Here is a 27,194-nt window from a genome sequence, read left to right as displayed (position 1 = left end):
GTGACAAAGAACAATTGCCATCTCAAGGTATTTCAGTTCCCCTTATGGATCTAACTAGTGTTTTGTTTGTTCAGGTGTTTGTGTCACTCTTTCATGTTTAACGGTTGGAAGTGAGTTATTATACTTGTTTTCCAATGTACTTCCTTTGTTTGACTTGTATAGAATCAGAAGTTCCTTTGACTACTAGATTTGATGGGAATGCAATGCAAGTAGATGGACTCCTAAAAAATGTTTCTCCCACAACTAAGATTGTGGTGAAACCAAATGAGGAGTTGAAGTCACCGTTCTTGGTAAAGCGCCACCTATTTCTTAAGAGGCCTGATCCTATTATACTAGACGAATTGTACAGCTTGACTACAAAAGTAACCGATGAAGAGTCCAGACAGTAAGTGTAATTTGCGTCCTTTAAACATCTACTACATCTGTTTCAAATTACTTGTCGTTTTAGCTTTGTCATAAGTCAATCAGTTTTGTTACTGCAGTCATGACCAGCCTTATTATTGATTGAATTGCAGGTCTGTTTGGGTATCAGGCAACCTGCCGATCAATTTAAAGCTTGTAGATATCCAGGAAACAATAAAACCTGAAGGAGTCATGGGTATAAATTGCATGGACTTGGCTGTTAGAATTATGTCAAGACAGGATGCTGAAATTTTTAAAAACACAAAATGTCTAGGTTGGAGGCATTATGTTGATTCAAATTGGAAGGTAAGTTTGCGTGAGTGCGCCTTGGGATGTTGTTGGCGGCATATAATTCCTAGTTCTACTCTTCTCCTAGTGTCATAATAACAACTATTTTTGTTCCTTGTTCCACAGCAATATATCAATGATCCCAACAATCTGAGGAACGAGTATTCCCGTTTGTCTACTATGTATGATCCTTCAGGTTCACATCTGGTATGATCCTTTTCTATTTCTATCCAAATTGGGTAGAACTGAAAAAACTCTCGCTAATCTCTTGTCATCCAATTGGTCTGTCGATCAAATTTAAGTTACAAAATGCAACCAGGAAATTACCAAATTGAATCTGAACATTGTTTTTTTTTGCTGAAATGTGTGTATATATATATAGGTATTAATCCCTGTATCATCTGATGGCCACTGGACTCTATATGCTTTCAACATGCATGATAAGAAGCTCTGCATTCTGGATTCTCGACGAGATACCAGTGAAGGCGGTGATCAGGATCCAGTGAAGCGTCATGAGAAAATCCGAAAAGAAGTCTGCCATGCTCTTAACGAAACCATGGATGTTGATTTCAATTTTCTCTCTTGGAAGCATGAGTTTCCCAAAGTGCCTAGGCAACAGAACAGGTGTGACTCTTAACACCCAGCTTTGCTTAATCTTCTTCCCGTCTTTATTATGGGTATATGTTTTACTGCATGATAAGTGATCAACTCATTTTTCCCTATGATTTATTTCTAGTTGTGACTGTGGATTCTTTGTATTCAATTTTATGCGATTATGGGATGGTCATCGACTGATTCGGTGGTTTTCAACTGTAAGAAATAATTCCTGGAGAGTTAATTTTGATTGGAATACATATTCAATATATTATCGTCATTAATTTTGTATATGCATCATCTTGTTAGGAAACAAAGGAGTTGCGGAAGAACTTTCTAGCATACATACTCTCCAGTTTGGATGATCATTCAGTCCTGCCTACTAATGTCTCTGAGTTGATCAAAAAGCTCCCTGGTTAGACACATCAGAGTTTGCATTTTCTTTTGTGTTTTGTTATAGGACACATGAACTTTTAAATACATAGTTTTCCGACTATATATGCCAATAAGACCTTGTTTGGGATATGATTGGCCCAGCTCTAATGATATAGTTTTCGTCTTGCCTAAACAGAAACTTAATTATCTGATTGATCTTGTTGGTGTTTCTTTGTTTAGGGGAAACAATGATGAATGTTGAGCTATTAGAAGCTGCACGGGCAGGCAACGCAAATGCATTTTGTGAACTTGTTATAGATCCTGCAAGAAGTATTAATCATGAGCCCTTCAGATCTGCCTCCTGTTCTTGTCTTCTTTTTCGGAGCACATCATCTGGCAGCTATTGTCTCTGTTTTGAGTGCACATCCTCACGCAATTCCGATCAAGAAAAGAGTCCAAACAAGCATAATGCATTAACACGATCAGATGCACCATCAACATTTACGAGAGATACAAGGGACATGCTACATGCTATTCAGGGTGTAACGGTTGAAGGTGACGGGGTGCTCCACATCGCTGCAAGCTTTGGTGTTTTGGAACCTGTGAAAACCGTCTTGGAAGCGCAGAATGGAGCTTTCGCAACGGCGCTTCTGCAAGCAGAGAACAACAAAGGAGACAGGCCCCTGCACTGCGCAGCCACCACAGGTAGACTGTAACTATATTGTTTCCGCAAACTAATAATAATAATAATAGTAATGACTTTTACCGTTTTGGTTTCTAAAATTTAGTTTTTCTAAATTTTATTAGCATCGCATTAAAGTTAACACTAAATAGTTAAATTCATAAATATGAAAATTTTCTGACAGATTATAATTGTTTCCGTAAAAATAATGATAACTTTTCCAACCATCTCCGACCGTTTTCATCCAGGGAGTATAGTTACTGTCAAACTCATCGTTGATGAAGCTGAGAAAATTATGCGGGCCCAATCCGATACCTTTGCCTGGTTTCTGCGTGCGAAAAATCTCGATGGCCAGACGTGCTTGCACGAGGCTGTGCGCCACGGTCACGAAGATGTTGTGAAATATTTGGTTTCGAAAGATGCAGATTTGGGGGATGTCCCGTTGCCGCTGGTGCAGATAGTGGACAACGAGGGCACTTCTCCGCTCTACTTGGCGACCACATTACGCAGAGACAGCATTGTTAAGGTGCTCACAGAAGCAGCGCCATCAGGCATGCCTAGAGCCGCGTCCTATTCTGGGCCTGCAGGGAAAACAGCTTTACATGCTGCTGTTCTCTTCAGTGAAGGTACAAACTCAGTCTTATGTTCGTTGCCAAGTTCTGCAAGGTTTATTACATGACATCTCTCCACGTTTAGTAGGCTAATATATCTTACATTTTCTGCAAATCATGCACAATTTGCTCCTACGGAGTTTCCTCCTTCATGAACAATTTATCCCTTAGTTTTTAAATATATGACATTATTAACTTTACATTGGACCATTTATCTCATTCAAAAAATAAGTACAGATATAAAAAAATATAAGTCATATTTAAAGTATCTTCAATGATGAAACAAATCATAACAAAACAAATGATACTTACATAGTTTTTCTAATAATACAAATGGTCAAATGCAATTAATTGCACTAGTATCGAAGACAAGACTTAATTAATTGTACTAGTATGAAAGAAAAAAACCTTTACTAAAATAGACTAAATAAACATGCGATTTGGTAATGTATAAATGCTACTGGCCATTCAAGAGCGCATCATTTCTTCGGAATCTATGATTCTTCTATAGAATGAAATGAGTGCCCAGCTTTGTATGCCTTCTTTTTTCTTTCCCAACTGCCCTTGTTTAATCTCTTTTTATTTCTTGTTATGACTTTTACAGTTTTTTTCACTTCTAGTACAATCATGCATTTGACATAGCAAGAGACATATGCAACGGAAAGACAGTTAACTAATATTGCAAATCTCAATTGCAGAACTGAGTAGAACACTGGTGAATTGGAACCATAGTCTCATTAAGATCCGGGATGAATCTGGGAGCACCCCGCTTCACTATTTGGCAGACGGGAAGTATACTACTGAACCCAGTTGCATTTCTGTTACTGAACTTCTCCTTAAGAAGGATCCATCGTCAGGCTACTGTGAAGATTCAGAGGGCTCATTGCCCATTCACATTGCTGCTGCAAATGGCACGCTTGGCATCATTGATCAGCTGATAAAATTGTGTCCTGGCTGTGAGTCATCATGCAATGCTTCTGGCCAGACAATCCTCCACATCGCTGTCCAAACGGAAAGCCATGATGTGGTGCGATTTGTTTGTTCGAATGAAATGTTCAAAATGGTTCTGAATATGAAGGATTACGATGGGAATACAGCACTCCATTTGGCTGTACAGAAGGGACATAACAAGACCTTTGGCATTTTGATGGGATGCAAGAATGTCTCTTTAAGTATCAGAAACAGAAATGGGTATACGCCTCTTGATCATGCCGTACTGAACAAAACAAGCGGACTGACGTATGCCACATATTGGCCAGTATGTCCTATTAGCACCCTCCCTTTCTCTTATTTTGCATTTTTACTCGTATTCTTTTTCTGAAATGAGATTTGTTTTTAAACATATTCCATTTCTGCAAAGTTCACTACAAATTATGTACCTTGGGCAACTAGAACAACGAAAAATTGTTGTAGAATTTCCCTAATTTGGTTGGTGTTTCACATATTCTCTACAAAGTAATTCAAAGGTACTTCCTCTTGGCATTAATATTTGATGTATAGAATAAAATTCAGTCAATCTTTAAACTCTTAAACCATGATCAATTGCTCAAATGCTTAGTTTACAAAAGTAGCATCTGTAAATTTACCTCTCAAAGTACACTATGTTGTAAACTTATTAGATTTTATAAACATATTCTACTAATGTAAGAATGTATGGTTAAAGTTTCAAAAGTATGATTGAATCTTGTCATGAATGTCAAATATGTAAGACCAGAAGTAATCTTAGGTGTGATGACATGGATATGTATGTTAACAACTAATTACACCATATGGTAGGAATTACTATTATTTTTCCCGTAATTATATCGAAGATGCACACGCATCACACCGCTATGCATGTACATCATATCGTCTATGAATTATGAAATATATCTAGAAGCAGGGTAATGTGAAAAATATAGATTAATTCATTAATAGGGGGGAACATGGATTTTCATGTCTTATGAAGTTACTTTCCATGACATTTCTGAAGGGTCACCAGCGATGGGTATGCAATAGTTTGCTCGCTGCTGGAGCTGATTTTGGTACTTTCCGTGCGGACCATTTGTCCAGCAAGATCCCAGAACAAGCCAAGGCTGACAGGGAAGCATTCTCCGACACACTGAGCAAATCTGCCGCGGTCATGGCCACATGCGCGGCTCTGCTTTTCAATGCGGCGCTTAACATCTTTCTGAATGTGCAAGCCATCTACCACAACAATAACACCAGCACCAACAACAACAATGCAACTCAAGGAAGCGATCAGCTCAAGCAAATTCAGAAAGTTAAGAAACTCAGTGGAGACTCACTGAGCATCTCTGCATGTGCCATCCTTTTATTTGCGATTGCTGGATTTCCCATCTTGCCCGGTGTCATAGGACGCACCTTTGCTCTTATCTTGGGACTAGGGGTGCTCATTGGGTCGTCCATGATTAGCCTGCAGGCGTTAGCAGCACGGCTTGATCTAGCCAAGGTTTATGGCACAGGAATCGGTGCCTTCTGCGTTATATTTTCGCTGTTGTGCGTAACGCTGTGCACCAACCTTTTGCGGAAGATAGTGCAGCACGCGCGTCCGCTGTGGGATAGGTGTGGTGCCCGTGGATTCTTCCGTAGCATTCTGAATGTGCGCAGAGCTCAAAACTACTCTGCCATCCCGTTGTTGCAGGTTTGTGCCTTCATCGAGGTCTTACTGCTGACGTGTCTTGTTATGAGCTCCAGTATTGAAATTGTAACAAAAAATTTTCCAATATCGCTACAACTAGTTAGGAGGTGACATGGACAGTAAAACATAGCTTGGAAGTGTCACATTGTGTTTTCCTACTAGAGGCGTGTGTTGGCGGTATGTGCATGTACATGTGATATGTCAAAACTATATATGTACTCGTATAATATGAAATAAATGTGACATGTTCTAATTCCATTTGTGTTCTTGTGTCCTTGTCAATTAACAAATAACAGCATATACTAGCATTCAATGAGAATTATATAGCCTTCAATCCGTTGCACTGCCTTTGCATGTTACTAGCCCCGCCATAGGCATGGCCTCGATCTGATATCTCGCACGTTCACTCACTATCTACTAGGACAACACAATAGTCTTTCAAAGTCATTGCAGCAGTGCCTTTAACATAGAAAGAATTTAAAAATGCTCGAAGATTTTAATGTGCAATCTTGTTGAACTCATTTCACCTTTTAGTTCAGAGATAAAATCAACAAAAAAATTCTGAAAAGAAATTGATGATATATCAAGGAACTCGTCATCTATGATGACTCATAACCCACATCCGTAGTGGGTTTAGCCTCATCACAGATCATTGGCCAGTAATGAGAATACCTCATTTGTGATGGGTTAAAACCCGCTAGTGATGACAGACATCTATGACGAGTGGTTCTGTAAAATGCCCCTAAAACTTTCAGGGCCAAAAAAGGTAACTAATGATAGTTTCTAGCTATTTCTGTTAAGATCTCTAGTGTGGCCTATTATTTGGCAAAACAATAACATATATTGAATAATAATCCACGGTTTTGCACTTTTAACTTCAGTATTAAAAGTACGAGGTGTCATAGGTACCACCCATCATAAGTAAGTGTAGCATCCGTAAGAGATAGTCATATGTGACTGGTTGTCACTACCAACTGTACTTCTGTTGGAGTCTTAATTAGTATTTACAATTGGGAAAATCCAGAACAAACAAGTACCAAGAGAACGGTAAACCTGTGATGCACATTTTTATTATTGATATGCCGTAGAGACAATCATAAAGATGATTGTATCACGTACTATGTTTATGACTTTATAAAGTGTTTCTTGAAATGGATAACTTATTATTAATCAATGAGTATGTGACTTATTTATGGAACTCTTTATGTAAAACAAATATGGCTATTAGATCAACACATGTATTGATTGATGACCATGTCTCATAAATCATGATATAGAGATACCTAATCAATAATCTGAATACGTGTTAGGGAACATGTTGTTAAATAGATCCAACTGAGACACTGCAAGTATTATAATGTGCCATCAGTTGGTCTTAAGTAGTGCTGGTATAGAATTCTTTTACCTAAGATTATCATGATTCCCAACTGAAAGTTCAAGTGCCATTAATTTAGTTTTGGTAATTAATGACAAATCTAATTATGTGAGACTAATGCTTTTATAAGCATTTCTTTGCCTAGTCTCATATGGATATGAAAGTGGAGTGTGTGAGAGGTGATTCCTGGACTTCATATGAGTTGAGATAGAAACGTTCATTGAAGATGGATCTAGAATCACTAGGATGAAATGCATAGAGATCAAGCTATATGTATCACTCTTTCTTTCCGTGCAGATATTGATATATTCATATATAATATTTTCATGTGATTACATAAGCATGTGAGACTAATGTTTTGTTTGAGCGATATCTTGTTTAGTCTTTTTACATTGAGAACATGGAGATGATGAATGTATGCTTTTATTTTAATGTCTATATTGATAAATGCCTTCTATTCTTGTATAGGATAAGCTCTCAATTTTTCATATTTTGTTATGTATACTCTTGCTTCACACAAATTTTTCGTATGCATACATTTAGGGGGAGCAAATCCTATATATTAGTTATGCATGTATTTGATCCAAGTTATTCACTTTCATTTAACTAGAAAGGTAGCCCGCGCATTCGCGTGGGCTTATATCGTATGTTCCGTTTGAGACACTTGCAGGAGAGGAATATTAACCGGATAACATGTGCCATACTTCAGAAGTATGATTGCTTCAAAAATATTCTTGTTGGCGTTGCTAAGATAAGTTTTCTAACCTATTAGTGTTGTTCTAATTATCCAAGGCAATTGTTTTGCATTGGTCAATGCAATAGTTATTTCAAAGTCTATAGCACTTCACAAATGGTGAAAGATCATTTTCCTTGCTCGGATTATTTGAGCACATTACTTTTAAAAAGCTCATGAAGCAATCAGATTGTTTTATCTATCTGGTATTTTATGTAGCAGCTTGGACTATTCAAATAAGTCAGCTCTTTTTGTTTATATAGTGTATATCTAATTTAGTTATTGATGTTTGCAAAACAATGTATAATGTTGTGATTGGTGTTCTCAAACTATTTCATATTTTTTATAGCAATTCAGACAACATGTAACGTGGCAGTGTTGTTTCTCCCTCTAAATATTATTATGTAGTGGCTTGGACTATTCTTATTCGAGGTATTTATTTCTTAGGTACTATACATCCAATTTAGTTATTCACATTTGAGAAATAATATATGATGGTGCAACAGGTGTAGTTGAAATATTTTGTAGCTTTTTATGGCAATTTGGACAACATGTAAAATGGCAGGTGTTGTCCATAGATAAAAATAGGGTATTCTTTCATACTTGATTTTATAGTTTTCGTTTCGACACCATTAATTTTGCTTTAGCTTTGTATATTTATGAAATAATATATAGAATGGCGTAATATATATTGATAGTTTTTATCGTATTACTTTGCTATTTGGATGACATGTAAAATGCATGGATTGACTATTTCCGAGTGATATATTTCTAATATAGAAAAGTATAGGCATATGGACCTTAAATTATACATTTAATTATAAATAGAAAAACAGTTATAATAGAAAATAGACATGTACCCTAAAATTTATTGTCATTTTAAAATGTACAACTGTTGATTGTTTCTCTTCTAGTTTGATAGCTAAATAATTGAAAGGGGGAGAGGAAATAGATCCGTCGATAATGGTTGAAAAAATAGATGTAATTTACATGGAAACTGATGGTATGTTGTTTCACTTTTTCTTTTCTTTGAATCTTTTCTAATTTTGAGAACATGGCATGCCATGATTTAACAGTGTTTTATGGGACATTTAACATATCTTTATTATTATGTACAATGATTTAAGATGATATAATACATATTGTTTTTTCTTAATATTTGATTGTAATTTGGTTATAATGCTGATAGTGGGTCTATGTTGTATTTTAATTTTGACATGTGGTGATTTAGAGTGCTTTTGAGGATATTTAATGAACAATTAATGGATTTTTATTACGTAGAATAATTTAATATGATATAATACATATTGTCAATTTTTTTAATATTTTATTCAGATGTAGTTACTATGCAAAGGGTAGGATGGCGGTATCTATGACGTATTTCAATTTTTACAAAGTAACATATATGTAATATAGATCTTGACTTATTTATTTAATTATAAATATAGTAACAATTGAAATAAATAGAAAAATAGATATAACTGATCATTTAGTTATGTAACTATTATTTTTTTTAATATATTAGGTTGTTAATTTGAAAACAGTAGAGGAGATAACTGAATGGGAGTTGAGAGGAGGGAAGGGAAATGGCAGTACACGCATATGGCGGGATGAGGTAGTGCATCAGTTTGTTTTTTTTTCAAATGTATTATTGGGTCCACTGGCAGAGGAAGTGGGGGGAAATATTTGTAAATGAATAGGGTGTTTTTTGCGAGTTATTCAAACCTAATAAAGGGAGTAATTGTTAGCACTATTTGACCGAGAAAGGCATAAAAAACTATAGGCATTCTTTGTTTAGGCTTAGGCTTATTGCTTTAGACTTTTAAGTCAGTTTATTGGCTTATATGATTTATAAGCCTGTGGATTGAATGTCCTAAGTTTAGTGATGGAGTCATACATCTACCTTATATAAGAAAAAAAGTCTCCAACTTAGCTATTAAATTTTGGTTTATTAGTGTTAAAGTGGCTTATGGCTTAAAAAAACCAAACAAAAAGCTAATTGTTTGTTTAGGCTCAGAAATGTTTTGTTTATAAGCCTAAACAAAGAGAGCCATAATATGGTTGATGTTATAATTTTTAAACTAAAATATAAATGTGATGTAATATTTTTTTTTAATAAATAAAATAGATGTGTCATGTTTTATACAGTCATATATAGAGATCGAACTGAAAGATATAAAAGACTGTAATATGAGTTTATATGATAATTTTTAAATTAAAATATAATTAATATGTTAATATTAGAGATAAGATGGATATGCCACATTTTAAATAGTCATCTATAAGGATAAGGATAAGGATAAGGATAAGGATAGATAGTTTGCTTTTCTATATCGTATTCGTATGTACCTATGTACATACCTATATTTTCTGTCAAATAGTGTATGTGTTTTTTTTCCTTTTTCTGGGGTACGTACGCATATATGCATTTTTTTTCTTTTTTCTTGCAGCCTTTTTTTTTCCTTAATGGAGAAGTGGAAGGAAAGCGTATGTACACAAATGGTCTGATGGGTGGGGAGCAGTGGGGATCTAGTAGGTTGATGGGCTTTCTAGGCCCGTAATTTTTTTTAATTTTAATTATTATATGGGGATAAAAAGAAGGTGGAAAAAAAAGAAACGGTGGTCAGATGTACGTACGCTGCTGTGGAGGGATCATGCCTACCTTGGATGGTGGGAGATTTTGTTTCCCCTGTAAAGATATATCTAACGATTAAAATTAATAGGTTCACCAAATTTAATAAAAATTGACGGTCAGATTTCTCTATTTTATTAGAGTGACATGTGGCGACTCGAGAGCGTTTATAGGATGACACATGGAAGCTTAGGAGCGTTTGTAGAAAGTTTAATGGACTTTTAGTATATAATAATAGATAGATAGATTGGGATCTCTACATTTGAGTATATATTCGAGTATATGGCACTTGTGGTGTTGGTTATACTCATCATTTATTCATATCCTTTTATATACGCGATCGTTTGTTCAACATGTAGAGGTTGACAATTGGATCATTGGGACTAATAATTGTATTGAGTTGAATGATTGAAATAGGTCCTAAGGATTGCAAAGGTATTGATGCTCAAGTGATATCACTACACCTAAAGATACCAAGGATGACAAAGTGAAGAAATTGAAGATGTGGGATACGAAGTGGCTATTATGAGAAGACGGTGAAGGGCAAGCGATGCTCGGTCATGATGGACCATACGGCGGTGAAGGGCAAGCAAGGGGCTTGGCACCGAAGAATCAAATCCGGTGGTGAAGGGCGAGTGACGGCTTTGCCATGATGAACTGTGCGAGACCATTTGAAGCTACAAGTAACCGCATCAATCATTTGAAGAATATATGGTGAAACGGTTTCGACATGGGCGTCCCTTAAGAAAATAAAAGAAAGATGGAAATAAGACATTCCTATTAGTATAATTCTCTTCCTATTTATATTTGAGTTTAGGAATGCCGTACTATTAAGAGGGATCAACGCCGAGGTGTTTGTGTAAGTCTTGGTGCTCAAAGTGACCTATCATAGTGCTACCTTGAGAGAAACCCAAACTTTAACCAATCCTTTGATTGGTTTAGACCTTGTTTTTGGTTGAATTGGGTAGTCCTCTGAGTGAGCTTTCCATAGAGTCCAAGATCATAAAAATGGGACTCCCGAGCGAAAAGTTGTGATCGTTTTACTATGTGCTTTTTGGAAATTCCGAAAAAATATCGGAAACTCCGAAAAGATTTTGGAAACTCCAAAAATGGCTGCGAAACTGAGATTTGCTTCTGTAAATTTTCGGACTTGTCTGAAAATACATTTTGGAAATTCTGAAAATTACAGTGTTGGCCTCTATCGGCTAGCACGACTTGATCTAGCCAAGGTTTATGGCACAGGAATTGGTGCCTTCTGCGTTATATTTTCACTGTTGTGCGTAACGTTGTGCACCAACCTATTGCGGAAGATAGTGCAGCACGCGCGTCCACTGTGGGCTAGGTGTGGTGCCCATGGATTCTTCTGTAGCATTCTGAATGTGCGCAGAGCTCAGAACTACTCTGCCATCCCGTTGTTGCAGGTTTGTGCCTTGATGGAAGTCTTACTGCTGACGTGTCTTGTTATGAGCTCCAGTATTGAAATTGTAACAAAAATTTTTTTCCTATATCACTACAACTAGTCAGGAGGTGACATGGACAGTAAACACACAACTTGGAAGTGTGATGTTGTGTTTTCCTGTAAGAGGCGTGTGTTGGCGGTATGTGCATAAACATGTGATATGTCAAAACTAAACTATATATGCACTCATATAATGAAATAAATTCGAACTGTTCTAATTCCATTTGTGAAATCATTGTCATGATTAATATTTGTGATGAACAATTGGCTATGCAAATGATATAATCAAAGAATTGGTTTGAGAGTATCTGTGAATGTTGGTGTGAGTGCGTGTGACTAATGTGGGTCAGGTTGTGATATCTGTGCCCAGAAACGGTTGTTTTGTCTTATTGTGTGCAGATGGCTTGAGGTCAGCCTTGGTTAATGGTGAGGACCGGGACTATGCTCAGAGAGGAGTAGAGGTCTAGTGCGGTCGGGATACCATGTGAGAAGGTGATTAGAGTCAGGATTCTTGGAGGTCAACTTCGGTTAACGGTGGGGATCGGGACTAAACTCAGGGAGGAGTTGAGGTCCAGACTGTCAAGGATACCGGGTGACGAAGTTGGATACGAGATGGCATACTGTGGATAGACATCGTATGGGAGAGATCTTCGTAACGGGCTTCACGAGGTGTGCGTGCAAGCGTCGGTGTTCACGAAGGAATTGGAGAAGAGTATATGGTGCTATAGTACGGCATGGTACTGTAGCATGCATATGTTGGTATATTGATTGATGCATGCAAGTGTACTGTAGTGGTTGGCAGTACATGTAAGCATGCATGCATATACGGAGTACATGTGTGTTGGCTCGGTGAGTCCAAGGCAGGAGTGGCGCCATGGCAGGAGACCGAGGCCGACCGGGACTTCGTATGAGACGGACATGTGTCCATGTCGGGTTGGCTAGGACACGGATTGGCTGTAGCCGGCTGTGAGGCAGCAGGCTTTAGGAGATTGTAATTTGGATAGAGTCCTAGTGTGACTAGGAGTGGTACTTCTACTTTGAGTAGGAGGATTTTTATGTATAAATAGAGAGGAAGCATGAAGCCTCCTCCCTATATCGGTTCTAGAGTAAGCTAAGTTTGAGAGAATAGATAGGGTTTCGGAAGAAACTTGTAAAGGGTGCTGTGGCTGCACCATGTGAACAATATACTTGAGCAATAAAGATCATATTCAATCATCAAGACATTGACGATCTATTCTGATTTCATAAGTTTTATGTTTATATTTGGTTTTGGCATTAACTTGTGATAGTTCGTTTTGATGTGATTTTGTTCAAGTTAATCCATCCAAAACCTTTCTAATACTTCATAGATCAGATCTAGAAAGTTTCGTTGATTGGTTCTTGCTAGTTTCGAATTTTCTTAAGTTTTAGGTTTTGTTCGGATTTGCTGAAATTCTGAGACAGCTGAATTGTGAGGGTGTTTTCTCTTAAACCGTTTATTAGTTTTAAAATCCCTTCGGTGGAGTTGTTTCTTGGTTTGTCTAGTTTATTCTGCAACTCGAGCCAACGGTTGGCTTAAGAGAAATCGTGTTTTTACCGAAGCGCTGTCATGCTATTTTCAAGCTGACGGTCAGACCGCGAGAGGACCTGCGGTCAGACTGGTTAGAGTTCGGTCAGACCGATCCTAGTAGGTCGGATAGACCACCAAACATGTGTTCCATTGGCTTTTGAGGTTGGGGTGTGTTTTGATATAGTAAGATTCGATTATTTGACTTCCGCTGACGTAATCTACCATTCACCCCCCTCTGGTAGGCTTGGTTAATTATGTTCGATCCTACACCATTTGTATTATTGAGTCACAAGAACAAATAACTCCATCAATTAACAAAGAGAAAATCCAAGAAATACCATTGACAAGCGCCCAATTCCAAGAAATGCTATTGAGAAGTGTGAGTTTCATGAAATGCCATCGCATAAGCGACTTTGTCCGCAAAAATGCTATCACGGTTAGGGTTCTGTTAGCAACCCTCCATTATGTGCTATAGGATGAACATTATATTTAATAGCGCAGGATGGAAAGAACCCTAACGGCGATGGCATTTTTGGGATAAAATCGCTTGTACGATGGTATTTCATGGAACTCGCACTTATCGATGACATTTCTTGAGATTGGGTGCTTGTTAATGGCATTTCTTGGATTTTCTCTATCCCTTTTTATTTCTTGAAATGTATTAACTTTTCCATATCTATAATTAACTCAAGAATTAAAACGAGTATTGACATGATCAACTAGAGTAGAGTTTATGACTTACATGTTAAAATGACTTACATACTTTTTATTGATTTATTCCTTGCATACACCTGCTGCTTGTGAATCATATTTATAGGACCATTGTTATCTAAGTTATTGATTAATAAGAGATGACCCGATGATATGAATCTTACTCTTGATGATGAACCCTTGGGAATTTTACAAAAAAAGAAGAAAATAAATAGTTTTACATTCTCCTCATTGATGTTCCCTTCCTACCAATGCCATATGTTGATCTTAATGATAAAATTTTATACATATACTGCTTGTTATCATTTTGAGTTTTGTCAAATATTTGTTACTAGTGTCGAAAGACAACTGCGTCATGTCGAAGGACGTGGTTCACTCGATGAGTTGATGGAATAGTAAAAGCAATGTATTAATTGGTAAGAAAATTTTTGGGATCTCCCCATTGCATGGCCCTAGGGATTAGTTACTACAGGGGAATTTATAGGGATACCCTTATGATAGAGACATTAGTGTGGGTACTGGGTACACAGTGTCTTTTGTATTTATGTACCATCTGGTGATTTCCTTGGACCGGCCCATTAATGCAGAAAGGCCCCCATGGGCCGCAGGGCCTCCCAAGCCCTTAGTCAAAGGCACCTCCTACTCAGGAGAAGGCCTCCTGCTCCACTTCATGGCCTTCGCCCATAGTGATTGTTAGTATTTCTTACGACCACAGATAAATCCACAAGCGCACAGAATACCGCTATAGCACTTCACCTTCGGGTGACCCTAAAAGGATATTGAACTTAGAGAACGTGTGTAATCAACCTAAGGCTAAGGCGATCCAAGGACAACAACTATAGGTAGGCTGGCTAGGCTAGAGTGGACTTTTATGTGTTTTAGTTATCTGTGCTAAGCAAAGGGAATTTCCTATCTATTGCTTTGGGCACCGACCCCTGCTGGTCTGCCAGCGTGGTTTCGGCTATAGCTCTATGATGTATCCGAACGTGGAGGATTACTAGGACGGAATTCAGGGCTGTCACCACCTGCCATCTATCTCTGACAAATCCCTGGGATACACAACAAACAAAGGTAATCTCTAACCTAGACACGACGTCTAAGTTGTTAATTACTACTCTAATACTTGCGCAGAAACATCCTTCTTTATCCAGAGTACTAGTAGAGCACTTAGTATGAATACTAAACAGTGAACCCGCAAACAAGGAAATATATCTTACTCATACTAAGTAATTAAATAACAAAAGAAAGGATCTCGAGTGCTTACTTTATAAAAGAAGTTTCTCCGAACCTAGAGCAGAGTTTACCGACAGCTCCGGTACTCCTCCAGAATTCCTCCTAGAAAGCTACACTCGTCGAGGTAGAAGTCGGATGAGCGCCAAACTTCTGGGCACTCCTCCAGAGCTTCCCCTCACTCTCTACCTATTTATAATGTACAAAAGATACAATAAAGCCTCTTGTAATTTAGCTCAAAGTTGTGTGTCGTGAAGTGTAAAGGAGACCTCCTTTTATAGGCTCCAAATGACGGTTACAAGTATGGGAAATGACCATTGTGCCCTCCAACCGTCATTTGGACGAAACCAGGAGCGTACACGTGGAAGATGGCGATGAACGGACACCAAACCGGTTCAGCCGAACTGGTGGTTCGGCTGAACCAGAAAAAACGTCCTCCCGGCCTCTCCTCTGGCCGGTAAGTAGCTTAATGGGCCCCCAACATCATGTACTATACCAAAGCCCAATTCTAAGTAGTTTTTATTGACTTATGGGGCCTCCAATCCGTGTAAACGCGTCCTGATCGTGCGTAAGTGCCTTTTGTCGCGTGACGAATGTATTTTCTCCTTAAAATACCTGCATACACATATTTCATCAATACTAGTGGAAATGATTAGTAATAAACCCTACCACTAAGTTGGATACCATATTTATTTCATTATATGCAGGTATTGATGGTTAGATATTATGATTTAAGGACCGTCAACAGTGATGACTTGGCCGGATAGTGAGCTTGGTGGTGAACCCTTCGGTCTTCATTGTTCAGCTTCGCTCAGGAGGTTCGCCCTATGGCTTCGCCCCAGGCGCACCCCTAGGACTCAGTGGCCTTCGCCCATAGTGATGACGTGGTCGGATAGTGAGCTTGGTGGCAAACCCGTCGGGCTCCATCATTCGGCTTCACCCTAGGTGCACCCCTAGGACTCAGTCAATGCCTATTGGAAACTGTTAAGTGCTCATTTTATACCGCCAACATCTGCATAAAACCCAGATAATAAAACATCCAACATAGTGATAGGTGTTAATTCTAACATATTCCACAAGTGTTGGTGTTTAATTGATGCAGGTTATAAGCCACCAAAGTTGGGAGGAAAATCAGACTAAGCGAAGAAGGAACATATCCATACCAGAAAGGGGCTTTAGACTTCATTAAAATATCAGAGAACCTGCTCAAAACTTGAAGAAATGGATAAGGTAGGACAGGAGGAGTCCATAGGCCAAAATTGAGGGCTAGATGGGCCAGCCAAGGTTCGGCCGAACCCTGATCTCCAAGGGTTTGGCGGGACGCTCCAGATGCTCTCCTGATGATGGTTGCGGGGCAATTCAGATAATTCGCATCATTCCAACCATCATACCTGCCCTATAAAAGGAACTTTACTCCTTCACTTCTTCACACACTTCCAAGTTTGAGCTGAATTATAAGAGGCTCTATTGTACTATTTTGTATATTAGAATTAGGAAGAGAGTAGAGTAGAAGAAGTCGGAGGACTTCCAGAGTTGTCGGTAATTCTTTCCTGTTTCTTTTATTCTGTTAATTACTTTGTTTTCAATTGAAATATTATTCTGCGTAATTTAGATTTTACTTGTGAGAATGACCTCTTGATTAGTTTCTAATCAGCGTACGGGATTATTGTTCACTATAACCAACTAAAAGATGGTGATTACTTTAGTGAGTTATAAACATTAAAGTAGATATTAATTGCTTAGACGTGGTGTTTAGGTAATTATTATCCAGTTATTGTTACATATCCCACAGTATGTTTAAGGTGGATGTAGAGGTGGTGACAGCCCTCAAAAGCACTTAAGTCCTCCCTGTCCGGGTATGTAGTAGAGCGACATCTGGGAACAACGGGTTGCCAGTGACTGAAGTATCTTAGGATTAAAATTAAGATTTCCCTAGACGCTGTTTCTCACCAGGAAATCTTCTCTGTCCTTTGCCCACCTTAGCTTAGTGTCCTTGAGTGAACCTGACAAGGAAGCAATTATCCGTTCCCTGTGGAAATCGATACCTAAGAATACTTCCGGGTGAAGTGCTACATTAGTATTTTCCGTGTGCTTGCAGATTCTATCTGTGACGTTAAGAAATACTAACAAGCATTTCTGGCGCCGTTGCCGGGGAACGGTTGCTGATTATTTCCGAATCTTGTTCATCCTCGTATTCTTTTTACCTTTTTCTATTCTACCTCTACCCCTGCTATCCCAGAGAAGTATTCCTATTCAATTCTTCTCGACCATGGAGCAACCTCTCTTCGAGCTCTCTGCCCCTAGGTGCGAATTCTATGAGTCACCTCCTTCATCGGAGCCGATTTTTACAGCTTGCTATGAAATTCGCCCCGAACTAATCAGTATGATTAGGGAAAAACCTTTTTCTGGTCTCGATCTGGAAAATTCCTACCATCATCAGCGGAACTTCGAGTAAATTTGCTCATGGCATGAAGCAAGAAACTATACGGTGGAAGTTGTTTCTATTCTCTCTTCAAGAGAGAGCGAAGCAATGGTACACATCTATCGTAGGATGCGTAAACGATAGTTGGGAAAAGTTGCAAGACAGGTTTTGTCTCGCCTTCTTCCCAGTTACTCGTATTACCACCCTTCGAGTAGAAATACTTAGTTTCCAGCAGATCAATAACGAATCAATCGGTTCAGCTTGGTCCAGATTCACTAATGTAGTGTGGTCTGAACCAAGCTTGTCTATACCCGAGTATGTGCCGAAGGATCATTCATGCACAAAACTCCGTCAGAAGAAAAAGTAATTCTAGATCGACTTCTAGAAAATACTTCCTTCATGACACAATGCGATAAAACCCCTCCAGAGGCATTGGCGTCTAAGATAGAGGAACCATCAATAGTTGAATCGCAACCTGAACCTTCCACTTCGACTGATTTGACTGATGAAGCAGTTCCTGAGCCATCATCCGTTGAGAATGAAGAAATTCAGACTCTGGATAATGCTCCAGTTCTATTCAGGGATGGCTTTGATGAAGATTACGACAACACCCTGAGTTATTTTAGCAAAAAGAAACCACTTGTTCCTTTGCCACCTCCCGATCCTATGGAACTTGGATTCCTAAGGGAAACTGTTTGGGAGCTGACATATATAATGATTGACGAATGGTTAAGGGAGGCAGAGCTTTCATCCGAAGTAATTCGGATAAATACCGCCCCCCGAGTCATTCCATGTCATTTAGAAGGAGACAATGTCGGTATTCTTTACAGTCCAACTGTCAGGGCTAATCTCAAAGGGCAATGAATTTGGAAGAAAAAGTTCAAATAAGCAAGGGTAGAAGTGATATTTTAAGCTTTTGTTAACACCGTTAAATGTCCTGAACATAAGAGGGTTAGAGTGTAGCTTCGTTTTTTAAAGGGATGGTCAAATGAGCAAAGTGACGAGAACAGGGTGTAGTTAGACCTCTAAATAGGGTCAAATGTGCAATTGCCCCAAAAATATTAGATCGCATCTTCTTTCTTCTTCTCCCATCAGTTCGTTCTTGATCTAAGGTTTGAACTGGTTAACCAAAAAGAAACAGAGGGAGAAGCACCCGCATGGTTGAGGGTTGAAAATGAGACGAGATCGGCTGTTAACCACTAGGAGAAGCTGTCGCGACCGGGAAAATTTCATTTTCCCAAACGCTAGTGTATTAATCCCCGTCCCAGGAAAAGCCGGGGTACACCATACAACCATGATATAAAAGACACATCTTTATTATATATTACAAAGGCACTTAAGGCCTGACAATCAAAAATAAACAGCAGCGGACTAGCGGGCCTACGGCTCCATCTTCACAGGCGCTCAACTGGGGTATAAGCCAAGACTCCACCTAAGACTTCTTCTCCAAAGCTTCTCTTACTGAAGGGGGAGAAAGATAGAGCAAGAATGAGTACAACCACAGTACTCAGCAAGCCACACCGGAGATGCGTAATTAATGCAAGGGAGTACAAGGGGATAATAATATAGGGGTTAAGTTTTGCAGTAAACAGCATTTAAAAGTCACTTAGTTGCCCAAAGCCATTTTATAAAGACGATCCTAGAGCTACACAGTATTATTAATCAAGGCCGTGAACCCTCACGAACCTGCCTTAACCCAAGGCCTACGATGATTCAGACCGAACTGGCAACCCGACCCTGGGTCCCAGCTCGTCCCAAGCCAACCCAGGCCAACCATTCCACATTTTAGTTGTTAAGCAGGTTTTAAGAATTAAAACACTAACTTGGGTACATTGCTCGGCTTGCCCATAACCGAGGGCGCGGCTATTCGAATAGATTATACTCTGATCAGAGGTGTACATCTTTACCCACAAGACACATCTTCCTCACGTGTAACCACGTGCCACATACCACCACGGTATACGGACGGAAGACGTGACATAGTTCCCAACCCATCCTAGCCATAAACAAGAGTACCGACCCAACCCCACCTACGGCCGGAACCCCCGGGACAGGTAGGCAGGACTGAGCCCCCAGCAGCAGGACACCGGCCCTGTGCCATGACATCTCGACAACCGGGCCGCAGCTCGTGTAGCCTTCATTTGTCCTAGAGATGTCCATCGACCCCCGACTTCGTCCATCTCCATCCGTGTACTTTTGTTTATAACCAGACTGAGCCACAAACTAAGCCTTACCCACTAGACATGTGGAAGTACGGTAGTGCTTTGCAACAGAGGCCCGAGCTTAAACCTTATAGTACCCGAGGTACGACTAACCAAACCCAACCACGCACCTCGAGCCCAGCCTAAAACCATTTTGGGGGTTTTGAATAGAGGGGGAGATGTGGGTCCAATTCCAACATAAGCCAACCATTCCATACTGTCCAGATGATATGAGAATTCCCAAAGTCTAAAGTTATAAAACCACCTAATATTGCCTAATTAATCAGCGAAGCATCTACCTAAATTCATACTAGTGGAACCATGAATAGAGTACCCACTAGTTGGGGTTTTGTTTAACCTAGGGTGAACAAGGTAATAATAACAATAGCAATAATAATAAGGTCATAACAAAGGTAAATAGGCATGGCTAAATAAAACATTGATAACGCGGGAATTTAAATAGAGCGATAACGCAATAATTTAAATCAGAATAATTTTATAAACTGGGATTCAATATGTTCAAGGATGATGTGACTTGCCTTGCTCAGAGAGAACGGACTTCCGAACCTTCGGCGACGACCACGAACCACGCTTCGGGAACCTCCAGAACGACGAAGACTACGCGAAGCACACAAGCAAAGCTACAAGCCTATAAAGAAGCAATAACAATACATAAAAAGAAAGCACAGGGTTCTTTAGGTTATAACAAACATTAAGAGACTTGAACGGGTCGATTCGGAGCTCGTATGACCAAGACATGGTCATCCGAAGTTTAATGCTGTCATATGGAGATTTGCGGATTATTATAATTAAGCTTTGCAACTATAAAACATGTGTAAGCGCTAGCCTGGAAAAGACAGGAAGGCTGCGCCGTTGACATGCGGACCCCACATGTCAACAAAAAGGACCGCGGTAGACCGAGTACACAGAGACGGTCCACGGGTCGATGGAAGCGGATCCCGGGTGTCAACCGAGGCGAGTGGCCGACAAACAGAGTCCACTAGACACCACACGGGCTGCACACGTGGAAACCACGCGGCTACCGAGCGGGCACACTAACACGGTCACCACGCGCACAAGCGAACGACTACCGACACCGGTACACGGGTACCGGGGTCGACAACCGCACAACGAGCACGGGCGACAACGAAAGGACGAGGACGGGGCAGCAAGAGGGGAGACCTTACCACCACGCGACGAGGCGTGGGAACGACAACGACGAACGGGCGCGGCGGAGACAGACGGCGAGGGAACGACTTCGGCGGCGATCCTTGGACGAAGGTGAGACGCGGCCGGCACGAGGCTTGACGACGCGGAGGCGAGGACGAAGACGACGATGGGGCTGCAGCGGCACACTTGACGGACGCGGACGACGGACAAGAACGGCTTGACGGAGGGACGAACGCCACAACGAGCGAAACCGGGAACGACGAGAGGACGACGACGACGACGACCGGAGCCGGCGAGGAGGCGACGAGGGCAGCCGGCAGCGGCTGCACGGAGACGAGGACGGCGTGTTCCACGCCGCTGCAATGCCGACGACGGAGGCGGCGCCGCGAGATGACGAGCCGGCGAGGAGGAACGATGACGACGATGACGAACACCGGCGGGGTTCGATCGAAGGGGAGGCGAGGCCGAGGGCGGCGTCGCGGCTGTGATGCCGAAGGTGGTGGAGGTGCGGCCGACCGGTGCACGGGTGAGGAGGGACGGGCGGCCGAACAACTCCGGCGAGGCGGATGGAGAGGTTCGCGGCGATGTGCGGCAGCTTCCGGGCGAAACCGAGGGGTGGACGAGGTGGAGGGCTACGTCACCGTGCCGAGGGAGGGGACGGCAGCGCCGGCTGACGCACGGGCATGGCGAAAGGGGTTGCCGGAGGAGACGTCGACGAGGAGGAAGGTGAGGCCGGCGCGGGCGACGGTGTTCCGGCGAAATTCGGGCGAGGAGGAGGTGATGCCGGGGATGAGAGCGGCGTCGCGGAGCCGAGGGAGGTGGTGGCGACGTCGACCGGTGCTCAGGCAGGGAGACAGAGGCGGCTGGAGGCGGCCGGCGCGGAGGAAAGGGAAGGGCGACGGCGGGAACGCAGCTCCGGGGGTCTCCGCGGGAAACGGAGGGCAAGCCGGGGAAGGGGAGGCCACTGCGATGCTGGAGGAGGCGACGGCGCGACCGGACGGCGCTCCGGCGAGGAGGGAGAGGCGGCTGGAGGCGGCCGGCGGCACGGGAGAGAGAGGAGGACGGCGGGGAGAGGGCTAGGGACCACGGGAGATCGCGGGAGGGGGCTAAAACGATAGAACGGAGCGAGGGGGTTGCATTTTATAGCGGAGGGAAGCGAGCCGAGCACTGGAGAGGGCGGAACGGCGACGGGAATGGCGGCCGGCGGCCATGGAAAGCGGCCGGAGAAAACGCGGGCGTTCCCGGCGATTGGGGGCACGATCCAAGGGGGAAATTGGGGGGAATTGAAGAGGAATCAATGGGATTTAAAACCCCCCAATTAATTTTGGAATCCATGGTTTGATTTGCGCGGATTTGGAGGAGGAACGGCTCTAGGTTTTCCCGGAGAGGGAGAGGAGGCTGAGCGGGAGGAGGAAGAAGACGACGGCCGGCCTGGCGCGTGGGCCCCACGCGGGCGCGCGGCGTCAGCGCGCGTGCGGCGCGCGTGCGCACGCGGCTGGCTCAGGCAGGGGGGGCGCCGCTCGGGTTGGGCCCGGAGGTGGCCCAGGTGGGAGGGGGCGGAACGGCTTGGGCCGAGAGGCGGCCCAGGAGGAGAGGAGGGCGAGGGAGCCCGGGAGAGAGAGGGAGGAGGGAGTGGGCCGGGAGGGGAGGAGGCCCAAGAGGAGGAGGGAGAGAAGGAGAGGGAGAGAAAGAGAGGGAGGAGAGGGAGACTTTGGGCTGGGCTTGGCCCAAAGGAGGAAGAGGATTTATTTTTAGGTTTTTCTTTTTAATAAACTTTGATAATTGTTTTTGTTGCTTAATAATTATTTCCGGTGCTCTGAAAATTCAAGTAAAATTTGAGGGCTCCTTTTTGACCAAGGAGAATTTAACAAAAATTCTCCGGGCCACATTCGAATTTTTCTTGTACGTATTTTAGTGTTTGCCAATTTCTTTCCGAATTTTAATTAATTCTATTATTCCTTTTAGAAAATGATTTTTATTTCGGGATGAATTTATCAGGACGTGATAGAAGCTCATTAGGTAAGATCTTATTTACATAGTTGATTAATTATTAGTTACTAAGTTCACAAATACCATTGAGAAAAGGAATGGAATGATATCTCATTATCTCCTCTGTTCTTATTCTAGGATTTGAACCGCTGCGCTCACAACGTGTTCTAAGAACTTTTATGCCAATAATGTATTCTAATAACACATCATAAATCTAGAGAAAACCACAAAAAGAGAACATCAAAGAACACATCATGAATCTAGAGAAAACTATGCAAATGAGAATCTGTAATGCTAGTAGCGAGCAAATGTGTTATTAGTTACTAAGTTCACAAATACCATTGAGAAAAGGAATGGAATGGTATCACCTCTGTTCTTATTCTAGGATTTGAACCGCTGCGCTCACAACGTGTTCTAAGAACTTTTATGCCAGTAATGCATTCTAATAACACATCATAAATCTAGAAAAAACCACGAAAAGAGAACATCAAAGAATACAACATAAATCTAGAGAAAACTATGCAAATGAGGATCTGCAATGCTAGTACCGAGCAAATGTCTTATTAACTCGTATGATCGTACCTACGTTGTACTGATTAAATTGGGGACAATTCTGCCCTTTTAACTCTATTTTGTACATGGTATCTGTGATTGAGGAGTGTTGGAGTTTTACCTTTTTGAATGAAAAGTCATAAAAGTTCTCTAAGGACAGTCCCAACCCATAGTGTCCATAAGCAGTGTCTATGGTGCCATGTCAATAAGACATCACAATAGAAACTACACTCTACAACTCATGGTTTCTTAAAGTGGACCATTAATAAATACATCATCTTTCTTCTCTACCAATCATATTTATTCTTCATCTATTATGAAGACACTATTATCTCCCAATACAAAACTTGATAGTGTCTAGTGTATAGGTTCTCGTGTTGAAGCTGTGTCTTGCATGAGACTCAGTTTCTTCTTCTCTTTACTCTCTCTCTTAATTAATATAGTGCCACATAAGTTAAAAGTCCTACATGACAATATAGTTAATGCCATAGACATCATCCTAGGTGGAGGGTTGGGACTGCCCTAATACTAATTACCTACTGAATTACTAGTAGCTTCTTAAGTAAAACTGATAATGCATGAACAATGGACTCCCCATAAAGTATGAGCGTCCATTTATATATCCAAAGGCCACGGTATCCTAATTAATTAACATGCATGTCAGATCTGTGACAAGTCCACTGGCTAATTGCTGACTAACGTGCCATATATACTCCGTTAGTATTTGGTAAGATTCCCTATGCCACTAGTCACAATTATACGACTAAAGTTTATTCAGAGGAGCATTTAGAAACATATATATGCAATGCAACTGGGAATGCATGGATGCCTTTTGGCCTCGAACTATATATATTATTCACTTTCTCAAATTAATCAAGCCAGTTGCCTTTAGGGTGCTATGGTTGATCAAGAGGTTGCTCTGCAGGGTAGACTTCCATCACACAAACGACTTGAGTGCTATGATTGAGTTCCCAAGAAGCTCGAACTTGGGAATAACCAAATCCAATTTGACCTAATCCAAATTATTGTTCAGTGCATGTGCAAAGCAAACATCGAAGTCTCTAGTCCAAATCTCCCAAATGAAAGCAATTTATATAGCTATGTTAATCGAATTTTAATATAGCTATGATTGAGTGGGCAATTTTTTCTTGAAATGAAGACCCAAAGGGTGGTTCCTTCCATGTAAAAGCCACCCTATGGCTCTTGCTCTCATTGCCCTAAACTATGCTGCACTTGCTCGCCCTTGGATTCCTCTCTCTCTCTCCCTCTCTCTATCTCTCTCAAAGTTTATGTTGTGTCAAGTTTGAACAAAAAGAGTTGCACTTTTTCATCCTTTGCATTTCAAGTGAACATTATGTATTGAGCTGCAAGAACGTGTTGCCACTACCTCGCAAGAAGAACGATTGTTGTGGCGAAGTCTCGCCTACAAGAATAATTTTGTGGAGTGTTATCACCCACAAGGACGATTTTAACTTGCATTTGCTAACATAACCCATTTACGAGGGTTCTTGTGTGTTTTTGCTCTTCGTGTAGGATGAAGAAAAGCACAAAATGATTCTTTAGCGCGATGAAGAGAGCTACCAGTTTTAGCTCCCGACACAACACACATAGCTTGAGCACATGTCCATTCACTCAGTACGCTCTGAGTGAAGTGTAAGTGGAATCCTATGGCCATGTGCCCATGGAGGAAGATCAAGGCGAGAACCCTGATACAGACCCCGACGTGGAAAATGATCATGAGAAGCAAACCTATGTCAACCTCAAGGATTGGGTGTTCACTCAAACGCGAGCATACGACCCAGACCAGCTCATCAAAACTGGTATGGATGTTGATTTCAATGTATGGCAAGCTATAGGATCAGAAGTTCTTATGCCTGTAGATGAGCAAGGCCCATGTTTTCTTAGCATACAATTTCTTTACACCTTGCGAGATGCGGGCAATGGTATTATGTTTTGATTTTTCATAACACAATACCATCTCAAATGGAAGAGCCTATGCATTTATCTGGGATTCAACAAAAGGTGTTCTGTGGACTTGGAGTCAACAACTTCGGATTTCAACAGGAACGAGTTTTGGCATCACATTGTGGGTGAAGTTGTCTGTGGGAAACCACGAACCAATGACATCCACAACCCAACCTTACGCTTGATACACAAATGGCTGGCTTTACTCTATTCCCTCGGGAAGATATGAGGCCAATATGCAAAGATAAGTTGAGAATCCTATATACCATGGTTAAAAAGACTAAAATCTCTCCTATTAAAGCTATGATCAAACAATGGTTAGGAAACATTAAGATGATAGGACCAGTTGAATGCACATGCTTAATTACTCTTATAACCGTGAAAGTTGGAGCGTTGGAGGATGGTCCAATCATAGACATCCCGAGGGCCCCCACGTAAGGTAACTTGTCTCTTCATTTCATTTCATTGCATCTAAAAAAAGAAAATTGATAAAATTTTGGAAAAGATAAATAGAATACCAAAAATATTTACTTTCCCTGCGAGGTAAGAATGTTTTTTAGTTCTCAAGGTTGAAATGATGAACAATTGCTCTACTTTATTTCCCTCTAGTTCCTAGTTTACAGCTTAGTGTTCACATAAGTTTTGAGTTTGTTGGATAAAAATCCTTGCCTTGAAATTGAAACTTATGGTTGCATATCCATGATCTAATTCTAAGTTGTAGTGAGATATGAGATAGTGAAGTAGAGTTGCTTTAATCTTTCTTCAAGTTATACTTGACATTCATAGTTTTTTTTTTCCAAAAGAATGAAAATATATAAGTTTCTCAATAATGGTAAATTCCTACCAAAGTCATATGATGATTACATTGCAAAGCTTTCACACATATACTACTTATCATTACATTGAGCTTTTGAAATTGTTGTGACCCTTGTGAGAATCTCTTCATGCTTCCCTGATCAAGATCACACGCCACTAAATATGTTTGACCTCTACACTAGAGGTCAGCAAAAACCTGCCAATCAACCCATGATATTTGCTTTACCTCTGCATTGGGGGTTAGCAATCCATCCGCCAAATAAAGTACTCCATCTTGTCGACCAAAATGTATCTGGTAGTAGTTTGCAAAAAGAAATGGTTGCGATTGAAAAAAAAAGAAGAAAGAAGTAGAAAATATTCTCAAGTATTATGTGAAGAAAAAAAGAGAAAAAAAGGAGAAAAGGAGTGTATGCCCAAAAATAATCTTGAGCATCATGCAAAAAAATATAGTCTATGACAAGGTGTAGCACCAAACAACTACCACCATATAGCCTCACACTTGCACTTGCACATCTTGATCATATTGTATGATTTATTTTCTTCTTGGGTCCTCTTTGTGATTTTACAATACTTGTGATGTAAGTAATGCCTCATTTATTTTCCCTACATTGAGCTCCCCATATAAACATTTTAGAGGTAGGCTTGGAGAGAAATTGTAGACATTGAGCGATCTAAGAGTATTACTTGAGAAACTTTGATTTTATTTACAGATTTCTTGAAATATTTTGGGATCTAAACAATACCTAAGGCTTTTCAAACTGCTAAACAATGTGTGTTTTGCAAAAATTTTCTATAAA

At 40.8% G+C, this 27,194-nt stretch overlaps 1 protein-coding gene across 1 annotated transcript; it reads left to right on the top strand.

Annotated features, from left to right (window-relative positions):
• Positions 1–1,907: 1,907 nt before the first annotated feature.
• LOC107278883 (protein ACCELERATED CELL DEATH 6) lies at positions 1,908–5,841 on the top strand. Its single transcript, XM_015755812.3, has 4 exons — positions 1,908–2,364; positions 2,590–2,967; positions 3,651–4,210; positions 4,925–5,841. Exons 1-4 carry the CDS (start codon positions 1,908–1,910, stop codon positions 5,702–5,704), a joined length of 2,175 nt encoding a protein of 724 aa, XP_015611298.2. The 3' UTR covers positions 5,705–5,841.
• Positions 5,842–27,194: the final 21,353 nt, after the last annotated feature.

The sequence above is a fragment of the Oryza sativa genome, chromosome 9, assembly GCF_034140825.1.
Source record: "Oryza sativa Japonica Group chromosome 9, ASM3414082v1".
In the NCBI taxonomy this organism is placed as follows: Eukaryota; Viridiplantae; Streptophyta; class Magnoliopsida; order Poales; family Poaceae; genus Oryza; species Oryza sativa.
Note: the sequence above shows the minus strand (reverse complement) of the source record. Positions and strands in the feature narration are given on the sequence as shown.